This window comes from Anarrhichthys ocellatus, unplaced genomic scaffold (assembly GCF_004355925.1).
Source record: "Anarrhichthys ocellatus isolate YVR2014 unplaced genomic scaffold, GSC_Weel_1.0 scaffold29, whole genome shotgun sequence".
Classification (NCBI taxonomy): Eukaryota; Metazoa; Chordata; class Actinopteri; order Perciformes; family Anarhichadidae; genus Anarrhichthys; species Anarrhichthys ocellatus.
In genome coordinates, this window is record NW_022280059.1 from 4,763,586 (window position 1) to 4,778,125 (window position 14,540).

The following is a 14,540-nucleotide window of genomic DNA, read 5'->3' on the forward strand; positions in this document are numbered from 1 at the left end:
CCCCATTTCCAGTCTTTGTGCTAAGCTAAGCTAACCAGCTGCTGTCTTTAACTTCCTCTTCACAGCACAGATATGAGAGCTGTATCGATCTTCTCATCTAACTCTCCGCCAGAATATCACATTATTGTTTTGATGGAAGTTACGTGAGCTTTTGAAGTAATTTGAAATATTTTATTCAAGACACTGACGTGGTTGCCAGCATATTCGAAACATCCAGCAACAACAGTCTAATACAACAGCCGCACTGTTAATACAGGTTGAGAGTTCAGTTTTTGTTGAAACTGTTTTACAGAGGTGTTCATTCAACTTCATGGTCATGGTGGAAGCTGCTGTTTGTGGAGCTGTTCAATTGCATAGCTTTATACTGAGAGGTGTTTTTGTATTGCTTATTCCAGCACACGGTTGACCACACTGACCTGTAACACCTGAGAGAGAAGTCTTTGCTTTCGGGCGTGTTGGAATGAATCAAATCATAAAACGTTGTATCCATCGTCTCCTTCTCCTCAGGATAAGGTTGAAGATAATCACACGATAATGAATACTCTTGTCCTTTGGCAATGAACTCACCTTTGATCATCACACTACCTACATCCACAAACGCTACCAACAGAGGCTCTCCGTCCCACCTTCTGCTCCTTGTGTACAAGAGCATCACAGAACCCATTGTCCTCTACTGTCACGGTCTTGGGTTTTGTTTTGTTCATTTCCTGTTGTATTTTGAAATTCCCTGCCTCTTGCACCACACCTGTGTGTCATTAGTTGATTAGCCTATTGTGTATTTAGCGTGTGTGTTTCTCTGTGTCAGTGTGAGGTCGCCTGCCTTTGTTTATGCATGTCAGTGGTCCTGCTATTGGGTCCGCCCTTTAGAACTCACACTTTTGACACTTCCACATGTAACTTCACCATGCTCACCGTCCTCAAAATCACACACAATGCCTCTAAAACCATTGTTCTCTCTCTGCTCCCAACCTCCATTGACACTGCCATCACAAGCTAAGCACTCACCATAGCACATGACCCCAGCCTCCCCCTGAACTCTATTTAATTCCACCTCTGACTTGGAAGTGATACACCAATGCAGGATATAAATAGTCCAAGATGACAATGAATAAGGTTTCCATTCATTGTGTGGAATTTTACTGAAAGAGATCAAAGCAAACCTAAGCATTTGCTGATAAAAACAACTTTGTTTTCCCCTATAGTGTAATCAACATCAGTTTTGGCCCTGTTTCACTTGAAAGCCAACTCACACTTGTGCTGTGAAGGCTTGTCAACAAGAACAAATGGCACAAAAAAAAAAACATAAAAATGCGGCAGTTATTTGGAATATTTAAAAAATTCATAAGCCCGACAAATTATTGATGCGGAACAATTTTGCTAAATTTTTATTACAACCCCAATGTAGTCTGCAGTCTGACTCCAGCGTTTATATATTCGACCTGTGCCACTGACCCATATACATGAAAAATAATTTCATGAGTGGAGAGACAGAGCTTAGATTAGCTCTACAGTGGAGAACGGAGTGACATGTGTGACAGGTTACAATGCGAGCTGGCAGAGCTCAGTGCAGCTCAGCAGCTGCAGCGAAGCCAAACTGATACTGTATCTCTTAATTGAACCGATGATCAACTAAGCTGGAGCTCGGAATGGGAGGCTTTGGTCTTGCTGATGAATTTGGCACAGAGAGACAGCGCTGCAAAGACAGGCAGAGAGAGAGAGAATATTGTATACTTACTTTATTCTCGTTAAATTTTGCAAGGACTTGAAGCAGCTTAGTCATCTTCACGTTTGTTTCCTCCTCGAGAAATACAATCCATGATGAGTTTTTCCTGAAGGAGTACGATAAGCTGAAAAAAAAAAAAAAAAGAAGAGTTAAATAATAAAACAAGAATAAATGGAACACTGCCATGCACAGACAAAAAACTACACAAAGCAGTTTTTGTTATTTCAGTCCAGTCTGGGGAACTATAACCAACTGAGGCTCTTGACCCAGTCGGATCAAGGCAGCCACACAGTTCTCCCTGGAGGGCAGACAGACAGAAAACTTCAAAAGCACACAGACTTCTTTCAGCGAGGGCTGCTCTGTAGTGATTTCGGGTGCTTCTGGTGATTTATGTCTGAAATCTTCATGATGGAGGAAGTTATTCCACATCTCCTCAAAACAATTATTGAACACATATTGGGTTTTTGAGAAGGCCCGAGCATGTAGACGACCGTAGCTAACGTCGTTATCGTGCTGTTCAGACCACTGGATTACTGCAGCAAGAGGCTTATTGTTGCAGTTATATACACATTACGAAGGCATTTGTTATAATGCGAGGCAATCGATCACAGTTATTGTGTCGGTAATTGCTTCTCAGCAATTCGTAGCCTTCCAATGTGGCTAACAAACTGTCCTCAAAACCAAAATATAACCTCCAAAATCTCAACTCTGTAAGACACAATGTGTCTGACATTTTGTTCTCATTTGGAACCCTGAAATCTTTGGTTAATGACATGCGCACTGAGTCCCGAGAGTTCAGGGATACTTACTTAGGCAGCAGGGGAAGGATACTCCAATCTCCTTCGCTATCTGATAAAGTGTGAGAGAGCAAAACCACCGGTGGCTTCTGAAAGAAACACCACACAAAAACAGAGATACAGCTTAGTTTATTAACTGAACAACAGCTACACAAAGCCTAAGACAGTTAAAGCAGCTTTTCTTCAACAAAGGACCCGAGGGTGCGCTGGTGTTGAAGACTGTCCTCTAACGGGGACAGGCATGGTCAAGATTTAAGCATTGACCTTTCGTCTGTTACTTAAAAGAGACTTTTAGTTTTAGCCCATTTACTGCAAAGGACATAATTAAACTCCATATTAAATCCAACCATTCTGCAATCCAGGCTGGTTTGTTTCACATTTTTGAACATATTTCTCGACCACTCTACGCAGCCAAGAGTCTTCTATTCCTGTCTGTAAGATATGAAAATCTATTGGCAGAGTCTTGACCGCTAAATCTAACTTTAGTTGTTCAATCCATCTCAGTGAACATCATGTCTGCCCTTATTTTTGTTAATGATACATTATCACTGCATGGTAATGCAATGTGAACAATCTGCGCTGCTTGACCTCACAGCAATATTGTGTAATGTTGACAACAATGAACACAGACTATAAGGTTGCAAGTCATCCACAAATCCCATGAAAAGACCAAAACCAACAATATATTTGTAGTACAAGCATGGATTGTCTGATGTGCCACAGACATGTGCATTGACATGTTCCATTATTACCATGAATCCACCTTGCATGGAAACTACTTAACTATTATACTTAACTAAACGATACATGTTTACATATGTAAACACACCTTTATGAATGACAGTGAACCTGCAATAATTCATCGTTCATTGCCAGTGATAGTAGGCTCTACCTTTTTTTCTTTCCAGTCAGCGCAGCACACACTACATACAGAACTGCCCTTGGTGGAAAAGCTGCAGATATTGCTCTCCTGTATGAAATATGTTTAGGTGTTGAGGGACAACACAATGCTCGATCCAATGTGCCTGATCTGAGAGACTCTGTTCTGAAATGTCAACCACCTAAGCCTCTTAAAGTGAGAAAGGACAAGGTGAGTCTCATGGGAAGATTAAGAATAACCCGTACTACCTTATTTTGAAAAGTCAGATTTTAAGGTACAAAATTAGGTATGAAGTAGTACCATACCAATCATAGTACCATCAACAGCAGGCATAATCATTCTTGCTTTGCCTGCAGGCCGATGTCACAGAACACATTGTAGACGCTGTTCAGTCTTTTTGTTGGGACGGCCGTTGTCTTTCACTAGGACACGCTACACATAGTAAGATGAGCAATCGTTGCACCCGAGAGCTCATTTCCAATAAAGTCCATTTTATTTACAGTATATAGCCAAATATTACAAATCACACATTTACCTCAATTTCATCCCCGGCGTCTGGACGGTCGGGCTTTATCATGCTCATAATGTGTAGTCTGACCTTGGCTTTCCTTAGGGTTTGTTTGTTTTGATCTTTCCATGTCATTGGTTGACAATAACAAAATGTAGAATAATTACAATCTTATCTTTTAAGGAGATAAAGCTAGTAAACAAACTGGTATTATCCCTAAAACCAAATTTTGCCTTCAGGGTAGCTGCTCTTGTTTGCCCTCACACTATGCAATACACTGTCAGACATAAGATATTAATGGGAATAAGCAGAGGATATTTCAGGATGTGGTCAGTACACACAATCACGTCCACATAAGAACAATCTGTTTCAGCAAAATGTTCCGTGGTGTGGACGGCGAGTAGGTGTGCGAGTATTGTCTGAGAGAGCCAATGTTTCACACTGTGAGCAAAACAAAGCAGCAGAGCGTAAGACCCTGTGGTTCATTACTGCGTGGTCCACTCATCATGCATGAAGTCAGAGGGGTCTGTCTAACAGCAGCCTGTTTGATTTAGGGGATGGGTCTGACAATGTTTACCCTTATTACACCCTATTAGTCAGTTAGCTCTCATCTAATATGAGCTTTATATTAAAGCTAATGGCACAATAACGCCTAACTTCTTTTATTAAACGGCTCTGTCTTTGACTTTCACATCATCGCAGTTATATAAAAAGTTAAAAAAAATAAATAAAGCATCATCTTCAGCTAATAATGCAATCACAAAAACAAAGCTTTTGCTTCATAGAGCTATTGACATTCCTGGGATGAAGGAAGCGTTCAATAAGAGGAGACTGTGTGCAAGCTGCTGACTCCGAAACAGATAAGAGGGCCTCATGTGGACATGCTTGCAATGAAAAGAACACTGATTGCTTGGTGACTTGGGAGAAGATAGGGGTCACTTAGACCTGGTTGTAATGGAGGGACAGGAAGCTATATGCTTTTATCCCGAGGAGGGGCTGGAGGGGAGACTGTCTGTCAAAACCACTTCAGTGATGAAATGCCGTCAAATATGACATTGTTGATGTCAACAAGGGCCAAATCACAGACTGCAGAACAGGGATCCATATTAAAATAGTTTCATCCCAGTGGCACCTCAGATGCAAAACATTGTTAAGATAATAGGTGATGCATGAGAAAGCTTTTGGACACATGGTGTGTTTTTACCACACCATGTGTCCAAGGTCTCTGAGTATAATCTCATTCTGTTGTACGTGTGCGTCTCGGCGGACATGAACATCGGCTAAACGACACAAACACTGTATAAATGCAATGTGAATTCCTCCCAGGAGACACGGTGCCAAACTGTAGGTAAATGGGCTGAGAGCCGCCACATAGAATACACAAGTTCCTGCCTGTGTAAATCTGTGGATATCACAGAACCTTCCACAGTCAGGAGGAGGAGGAAAAAGGCTCGGAGATAGAAAAACAGATTGTACATGTGTTTCCCGTCTCGGCGGTGCAGCGATCGGGTCATAAATCTTCAATTTATCATTTATGTTGGCCAGAAAGTGCAGCGATTCAGTGACACTAAGTCAGCCTCAAATCGCTTAAGAAGCTTTAAAGAAAGCATTTTTGTATCACAATGCTTTTCACCACAATGCTGGTGCTTTTTATTCCGTTTTTTTCCCTGACCTACAGAAAATAAAGTCCAAATACAACTGGATGATAAGAGTTTAAACAAAACCTGAACCGTGTGTCTGGAGTGTAGGACTAGAAATCAAAGGTTATTTCAGTTCTCCAAAGACTCCACTGTCTTTCTGATTCCAAGATATTTTCAAGGCAAGGGTTTTGCTCAAAGCTTTCTGTGGCAATGCACCACACGATACTGTGCATCAAACATGTTTAACGGCTCCAAACTAAGCTAATCTCTTGTATTATTTGGCTTTGATCTTTTTCCTTCAGTATCCCACCAACACCCTCTGTGATTGTTAAACAGCTGAATTATAGGTGTGTGTGTGTGCGCGCGTGTGTGTTGTGCCTCTGAGGTGGCAGTGAAGTGGTGGATGGCGAATTGGAGAGTTTACATGTTTTCTACAGTGTATACTAATGTTACTAAAGTATTTAGCTTTTGTTTTACATTTTGCATTACAGTACGCCATAATCCCGACACAGTTTTCATGAGGGCTGGTATTTACCAATCTTAGTTTCAAAGCTACTTTGCTGTCAGTTTTAAATATATTTACAACTGAAAAGACAGTTATGGATCTTAAAAACAGATGTTAATGAAGTATTGTGTTCAGTTGGGTCACGGTCTAAGAAACAAGCCAGCTCTTGGTGTGGATCCATGATTGTTTAACATTGTTTGTTTATTTCTGACGTGATTTTCATAAAATCCTGTTCCTATTTGAATCAAAAATTATAAAACTAAAAAATGAATGAAAGCTTTAAATGAAAAAAACAACAACAAAATACTAGCCAGGATAATCAATAAACAAGGAGTAAACTATATTAAAGCTTAAATGCAAGTGTTTGAATTGTAATAATAGAAAAGTTAAATAAACACATCAGTCAATTGGATTAATCTCTGCTTTTCATTTTCATTCCTCTCTTTTGTATTTTCTCTTTTCCACTTGGTATTCCATTAAATCCTCTTCTATACAGATCTGAATCCAAATTCAAATGACATTTTTGACATTTTCTGTTATCAAAAGATAAATCGTGTTTTTCTGAAGACCGTGGTGGAGGTACGTGACGCACTGTGTGAGTGCTCTCTACAGCGTGTCCACCTGAGGCGAAAGGAATTTTCACTCTGATTCTGTGAAGGTAACTCATTCTGATCACAAGTCTGTGGGTCTTATATCTCTTTGAAAAGCTGTCAAGCCTTTACTGCCTCTTTGAGAAGTCGCTGATTAAAATTCTCTCCCTGGACTTAGTTTGTGTAATTGCATGCAACAGAAACTAAATCGCCAGACATCTCTGGGATCATGAATGCAAACACAACGTGATGTGGAATTTATAAAGTCTGTCTCTTCTTGTAAAATGTGACGTCCATTAGTGGAACTGAATCCGTTCCTGATACATACCATCCACTGGCACAGACTGATGCCACTATTCATTACAGGGAACATGAAACAATCTTTCCAAATTGTGAACAAATTTCACTGATAAGATTGAAATAATAAATGTATTTTGGACTTTGTATTGCTGAAGGTGAAGTAAAGGATGTCAGTGTTGTTGTAGCAAGATATTTAAATGCTGTGTGATACTAAGTCTTTTTCAAACAACAAAAACAACAATAAACAGAGAAATAATGACTCAAAGTGATTATTTATATATTTTTCAGTTTTGTACAGTGAGTCAGTGGTGAAGGTAAAAGGTGTGTGACATCCAGCAGTAGTGGAGACTGAGACAAACACAAAAACAACGACGAACGCAAGAGCACAGAAGAATAAACCCAAATCTAAATGAGTCTCTTGCTACAGCAAACACAGCGAGCAGTTCCTTCATCTAATTTACTGTAACATTGTCATTAGGGATGCTGCGTTCACTACTTAACCAAACGGAATGCTACTCGTATATTTCACCCCATTTCATTTGGCTCTGAAGAGATTTAACGAACAGAAGTAAATTGGCATTTCGACCTGTAAATGTGCTCTGTGTCTTCCTCTGACATGATGCTGATGTCTTTACAAATTGCACCAAATACTGAGCCGACGGTCCCAGGAGAAAACAAAGGTTTTCTTTCCTGCAGCTGTTTGGGAATTACAACATTTATTAAGATGACAGTATGCCTTCGGATAATCATCACTGCTCATTAAAAATGTACCTACAAGAGGCCGGGGATGGAAGGTTGATTTGCTGATAAGAGTGATATATCTGAACATCAAAGCTGCACAAATGTCAGGATGTCCTAAATACATGCATATTTCCACAAACTACACTTTCATATTGTGGACGTAAGAGGTTTAATATAGAGGCTGTCATGAATAATTCTTCAAACTATCGTTCCATATTTGAAATGATCAGTATTGGGTAGTAGTGAATGTATGAAAATACATTTCCAATCAAAGAAATGCTACAGCTTGCAACAACAACTCATATTCAGACGCTACTTTTGCTGCTAGTGATGATCGTTAGCTACATATATCTTCAGAAACGTATGTTGAGCTTTCATGTGCTCTTCCTCTTCCAAAATAAGAGCTTGTGTGTATGAGTGGAAGGTGTCTTGACTCTTACCTCTGCGAGACTGTGTGCCTGCTTCAGTAAGTCTGCTCTCCGTCTTTCCGCCTGCCTCACATGGAAGGAGTTGCTTTGACTCTGGATGACAAACACTATCTCCCGCAGGTCTGGAGGAACACAAAGGACTGAGATGTGAGACTGCTCACAGACTGTGAAAAAAAGGATCACGATCAATCGATGACCTTTTGAGTGCAAGACAAGATAAGACAAGTCTGAATAACTGAGGTGGTTTCGCTCATCTCCATTATTGGCCTGGTGATAATAACCAGCGCATCAAGAGCTTAATTGGCTCGGGGAGAGTTTATAAATGTCACAGCCAAGTCTGTGTTACTTAAAAAAAGATTAGCAGTCAGAAGAGTCTTCCTCTGAGGTGCAGTAACGCCCCAAAAGGTTGACACAGCCCAGCTGTCCACTTCTGACTGAGCGTCACAACTGCACCGGCAGTAAAACCCGGCATTGTTACTGCACGTTAAGGCCAAGGTTAACAGGGAGCCACTTGCTCAACAATGTCGGTTTAAAAAGCTGCTAACGCGGGCTACTTCAACGCTCACGACATGTTAAGACACCATCGCTGTCATTGACCCAGCTTGCTGCAGTTCCTCTTCACGTGAAATCCATTCAAAGGGATGTAACAGTGACACAGCTCAGTGAAGAATGACATTGGCTGCACAAACACGTCCACATAAACCCTGGGGCTCTCACGACCAGTACAATCAAAACTAGACCAAAGCACCGGAGGGGGGAGAGGAGGAGAGAATGAAAAAAAAAATAAAAAAAAATCCTGTCATTTTGTCTTTGGCTCAGTACAATTACATTTGACAACTGCCAAATCCTGTACGCTGTCCCTCACATAAAGTCCGCAGCACCTGGCTGGAATGACTGTGACAACAAAAAAGGCTTTTCAAGAATTTAAAGCCGAGAGGTGGGAACCAACACGAGGTACGAAGAAAAGCAGAGGAGATGTAGGAGGTTTTTTTTCCTGCTGTGACAGGCAGCTCAGAAACTTCCCGGTAATGAGATGTGCTGAGATTCTTTGTGACAAACATAACGAGCTTTGTTCCAAATTATTCGCCCTTGCTTCAGACATTTTAATTAGCTGCTTAAGTATTTATACAGAATATAGTCATTAAGGGCATACCATGTCATGAATTATGATTAGATCGACCTTTTCCCATGAAGCTCTGCAAATTTTGCTGACTAAGTGTAATTTAGTGTTCCAAAACATAAATAAGTAACAGACACTGCCGACAGGTCTATAATCTTCCCAGTGGAAGCAATGCAAGGGACGAGGGGACGGACGAGTGCTGATAATGGCAGGATTAGATGGATTGCCTCCTCCTCGATTACGCTGCTTGAACCTATTCCGTGGGTTCAGATATTAGCAGCGGGGTCGGGGGTAGACGCTGTGTCAGAGTACAGTATCTGTGTCCGATCTTTTTAATTAAGTGGTGGTGGGTGTGTCGCTCCTTTGCCCTGCTCATAACAAAGATCCCATTGATCCTGGAGCCCTGGTGAGGGGGGGGGGGGGGTACTTTCTAAATCTCAACATGTCCATCTCCCAACAGATCTAACCCCCGTCGAGAGCTGAGCTTAGAGAGTGAATACACACTACACCACCTCTAAATGTCCTTCTGCTGAGTTTGCTAAATGACTGACTATGCATGTGTGTGTGTGTGTGCGTACGTGTGTGTGCATATGGTTTCGCATAAAGCAGTGCATTTTAAAGCCCCAGGTGTGGTACCAGCCTCCTGATACTGCACAGTTCAGCAATAATGCCAGCTGCATGAGACTAACAGCAAAATCAGATAAGCAGGTTTCCAATCCCTCATTGTGCAGATAATGCACATCCCCTATGTCAATGCAAAGGAGAGTTGGGGGGGGGGGGGAAAAAAAAAAAAAAAGAAAAGAAACTAATTAAGACTGAATTCACTGGCCTCGTCTCCACACTAATGGGTTTCGATTAATCTTCAAACAACGGGGAGAGAAGGAAAAAAATCCCGTTACAACGTCTTCCTTCACCTCCATCATTCCTGTGTCCTCCTATCAGGTAAAAATCCCCTTTATGCACCCTCTCGACACTCAGGGCAGCCAGTGTGCCATCAATACATCTACCTGTATTTAATTATAGGGCAAAGATTTAAAACAACGCCTTTGGTGCCAAGGATGCTACGTAACACTTTTTTTAGTGGATTGGTGAGATTATCAAAGGATGCCTGTGGCCTGAGAAGCGAACTTCAGGCATTGCGAGGGCGTTATAGGAGGACGTTAAGGTGCTGGGAGGTGGCCAGGCTTGGGCTTTTGATGTAGCCGCTAGGGTGTTACTATTGTTCATGGTTGTGGGGTCTTTGTTTTTGTGCCATGTGTCCCATGGGAGGTGTTTCACACCATCAGAACAGGGATTTCTGACTGTTCCAAGGGCAAGGCAGTACACCAGAGATTACTTTGCTGTGTTTGCACCTCGACTATATGGGACAGTGTCATGCAATGTGTAAGAGAAGCTACATTGGCATACATATTTAAAAAGCATGGTTTAAAAAAAAAACTACATTTTGTGGTTTTTACACTTTGTCTAGTCGTTTTTTGAAGCTGGGGTGCAGAACGTTTGTCTTCCCCGTCAGGCATTGAGAGTAATTACACAAACGCCGGTTAATGACGTATGCCTGCAGGTGAGCTCGCTGCATTCCCCATGTGATTAGTGTTTGTCCTCGCCGTCGATAACTTTTTTTACTTCAATCCTTTCTCTGAATGCCAAGTTTTTGTTTATCTGGAGAAGCCACTCCAGAAACCTTTCTTGGATACTTCTTAGGATTTTCAACCATAGCCCAGAGTCCTATAGCAGCTGCTCCTTCACGATGTTCTCTCCCTCCTTTCTTTTTCTTTTACCAACTTGATTGACAATTATAACAAGTTTACAACACGTTAGGGGGACTAAACATTGTCATAAAAAAGTACATATATAGACACAAAAACAAAAGTTTAGTTTAGTTTTTTTATTCAGATATGGAGGTTTTCCAGGTGTTTGTGGTCATTGCAATGGTTGTGAGGGTGACTCTGGGGGCTTGACAAGGTGTTTTTGAATTTGTGCATGGTTAATAACTTTACTCGTACAGCACATTAAAGCCCAAAGCAACAACAATATCACAATAAAATCCCAATACAACAAAACAAACAATGATACCATTAAAGTCAAACCGAATTAAAAGCCAAGTAAAAAAGATGGTTCTTTAATTTATTTTTATAACTTCCACGGGAGTTTGCTGTTCTAAGATCTACAGTTTAGGGCCATCAAAACAGAAAGCAGCCTCATTAGATTAATGATATTAGTACCAGCAGTATTAACTAGTTTTATCAATAGCAGTATTCCCAGAGGTGAAAGTATGCATTTAATTCATCTGTTTAATAGTACGGCAAAGATGTGAAGCAGCAGCCTTGTGCCAAACACGCCACAAAGCTCCTTTTCTTTTTTTTGGTGGTTAAGTGAAATTTTCCAAGGATGCCTCTTGGCTGAAAATTATATGCTTCGAATGAAAGAGATTGAAGGTTACTGGGAAGATGAAGCCAAAGCCCCTATCACCTTGGAACAGATTATTCTATTTTGCCAGGCTGATGGAACTACAAAGCATGAGACTAGTGTTCGTTTGTCTCCCCTCACTCATTCAGTATTCCACAGGGGCCACGCCGGAGAAAAGAAAGACTGTATCAGCCTTGAAATATATTGGACGAAATGAGACACGGGAGAATTCTGGCTCATTCTCTCCCTGATCTGATAATTTTCTCAGTGCACGGAGCCACCCTTTAAAGGCCATCACCATCTGAAGGCCTCTCTGCATACGAGAGGGCAGAGGATCAGACTGATGAAAGAACCGAGGAGGATAAAATAAAATGTGTTTGTACTTCTTGGCGTGTGCATGCACACGGGAGGTTGAAGTAAACATCTGCACTTGAATGCAGCTCTCGCAGTGGCTTGGCCCCCGCAGTGTTGTCACCTCATTGACACAAATCAATAGTGACACTTCCTTAGAGCGGGATGGCAGACATTGCCAAGTGGCAGAGGAGCTGAGAGCACACTGACGACTAGGCACTCCAGGAGCTCTGTCATCTCCATCAGTGTCACGGAGCAGGTGTGTTTGGTCACCAGGGCTGTCACAGGAATGTTTTCTTTCAGCCTGGAGTACCTCCAGGCTGAAAGAAAACACACCTCCTTGACATGGCAACCCGGAAGTGAGCGTGCACAAATGAATGCGTGGGTAAGTTTGGGAGAGCGGCGTTTGAATCTAGTTGAGAATTCTCAAAGAAAAAGGAGGAGTGTGAGGAGGGACAGCAGATCCATAGTGCAATTTCAATGACAAACGTCTGCAAAAGTAGAGAGGGATAAGATTCGGCGAGTGGGGCCATTACGCTGTTGTGGGAACAATGAAACTGTCACGACCAGATCCAGAGCTCTTCATTGCCAGCAGATATTCAGAGATGACAGAGGATGTCAATAGCTCATTTCCATAGTCGACGGGCCTGGCTTCCTCACCCAGCAGCAGCTGACTGTGCCGGTGTAAAACCTGCTACACTCCAGTGACTCACATTATTGCACTCCCAGTGACAAGATGGCCAAGAATCATCCTTACTCCTAAAAAAATCCCCTTCGTCTCTCTCTTTCTCACGTCCAATCCGGCCCATCCAAGAGACATACTACACCGAAGGGAATTGGATTGCAGTTTCCTGACCAAACTAACCACGACCGTCACACCACACAGCACCAGGGTGTAATAGCCAATCCACAGACATCCGGTGATATTCAATCTGGAAGGCCAAATTCAACCCCGTCTCCTCGAAAATTATGTTTCCAGACAACGGAACTGCTTTTTCGATTACGTTTATTGTCTCCTGCATTGGGGCCGCAGTTTTAAACACAGGGTTACCATTGAAATCGAAACAAATATGTAACAAAGACAAGAAAAGCAACTTGGTTAAGTTAAGTAAAACATCATTGTTTGGCTTAAAATAGTTTGTTTCGTCATTCAAGTTAAGTTAAGTCAAATAAGTCAACCAATTTCACCTGGGACACAAACAGTGGCATCTTGGGTAAAAGTCCTGTGTTTGTTTGACCCATGCACCCTGACCTTCCCCCTGTACAAAGTTCCGCAGACGAGGATATAAAATGTATTTGTGATGCGTCAAAAACGAACATAAATTTGGGAGATAAATAGCTTCCCTCGAAACGTTATCGACAGTGCAGTTTTTTGTTTGTATGGGAACATAATTTTTGGGTGACCAGGCTGCCAAATCCAATACAGCCAGCTTATGAGGCTGTTTGTGCTTTGATTAAGCTGTATAACATGAATTTACCTTCCCCATAGGCAATAATCTAGTGTGGCAGAGACCTATGTGTCTTGCAGCAAGTGAAACGATTTGCTATCGGCCTTCTTCTCATATTAATACAGAATTTGAATTGCCGTGCACGCGATCAATATAGAACATGGTGTATTTAACTTTCAGCTTACTGCTGAAAAGGTCAGTGTCATAAATATCTCTCAGTAGAACAGAGAGAGGCAGACAGAAAAGGATGAGCATGCAAACCAATAGAAAGAGATAGGTAGATGCACAAGGATTGCAAAAGAAGAAAGAGAGGAAGTGTGTGTGTGTGTGTGTGTGTGTGTGTGTGCTAGGTATGCATGAGGGCGAAAGCCATCAGGGGGAAAAGTCACTCTCTCATGTAAAAGTAAGCTCATTACAATTCTCTCCAAGTCGTAAAGCAAAAAAAAAAAACACACACACACAAAACAATCACGCAGCACATGCAACACGTAAAGGTTGGAGAAAAGCGTCTCCCATCTGTGATAATCACACAGTCATTAGAGGTTCTTCAGAGTTCATGACTCTATGGACAACTTTGCTGAAGACTAATGAGAGCTGAACTCAACCCTTAAACCTCACTTAGCATCAATAATGCAGGAAGCCGGGGCAATTAACGCTTAACAGATTCCACGTTTGCTTACGAAACCCATTATCCATAAAAGTGGAAATTGGATGAGACACCACTTGAAAATAAGTTAGTTTCATCCTCAGTAACAGATCTTGTTTTTTTTCTTTTTAACGATACGTGATTGCACACTCCGTACATCAATACACGCCAGCGCCGTTTGTGACATTTTCTGAATTAATAAATTAAAAGAAAGAAAAGCAGAAACAATAGCGGTGGTGTGCAGCCGGTCGCCAGGAAACATGAGAGGGTTGGAAACAGAAAATAAGTCAAAGTAAATACAAAGTAAAATCCTGCAGTGTTAGCTGGCATGCAGGAAGAGTTCAGTCAACATCTTGTGGACATTGTACCTTCTGGAAAGACACAATGCGTATCACGTGGGTTTGAAGAAGCTGGCTCCGAGCCACTTCCTGAATACAATACAACTGCTGAGGGGACA

The 14,540-nt window shown here is 41.6% G+C and overlaps 1 protein-coding gene across 1 annotated transcript in view; it reads right to left on the minus strand.

The window, feature by feature from the left end:
- Positions 1 to 14,540, minus strand: part of b3glcta (beta 3-glucosyltransferase a) — a 56,321-nt gene that overhangs the window by 16,962 nt on the left and 24,819 nt on the right. Inside the window, exons 4-6 of the mRNA XM_031863802.1 lie at positions 8,125 to 8,234; positions 2,533 to 2,609; positions 1,736 to 1,847 (exon numbers count right to left, since the gene is read on the minus strand). Of these exons, the coding sequence (XP_031719662.1) occupies positions 1,736 to 1,847; positions 2,533 to 2,609; positions 8,125 to 8,234 (299 nt within the window). The remainder of the gene's footprint in view (positions 1 to 1,735; positions 1,848 to 2,532; positions 2,610 to 8,124; positions 8,235 to 14,540) is intronic.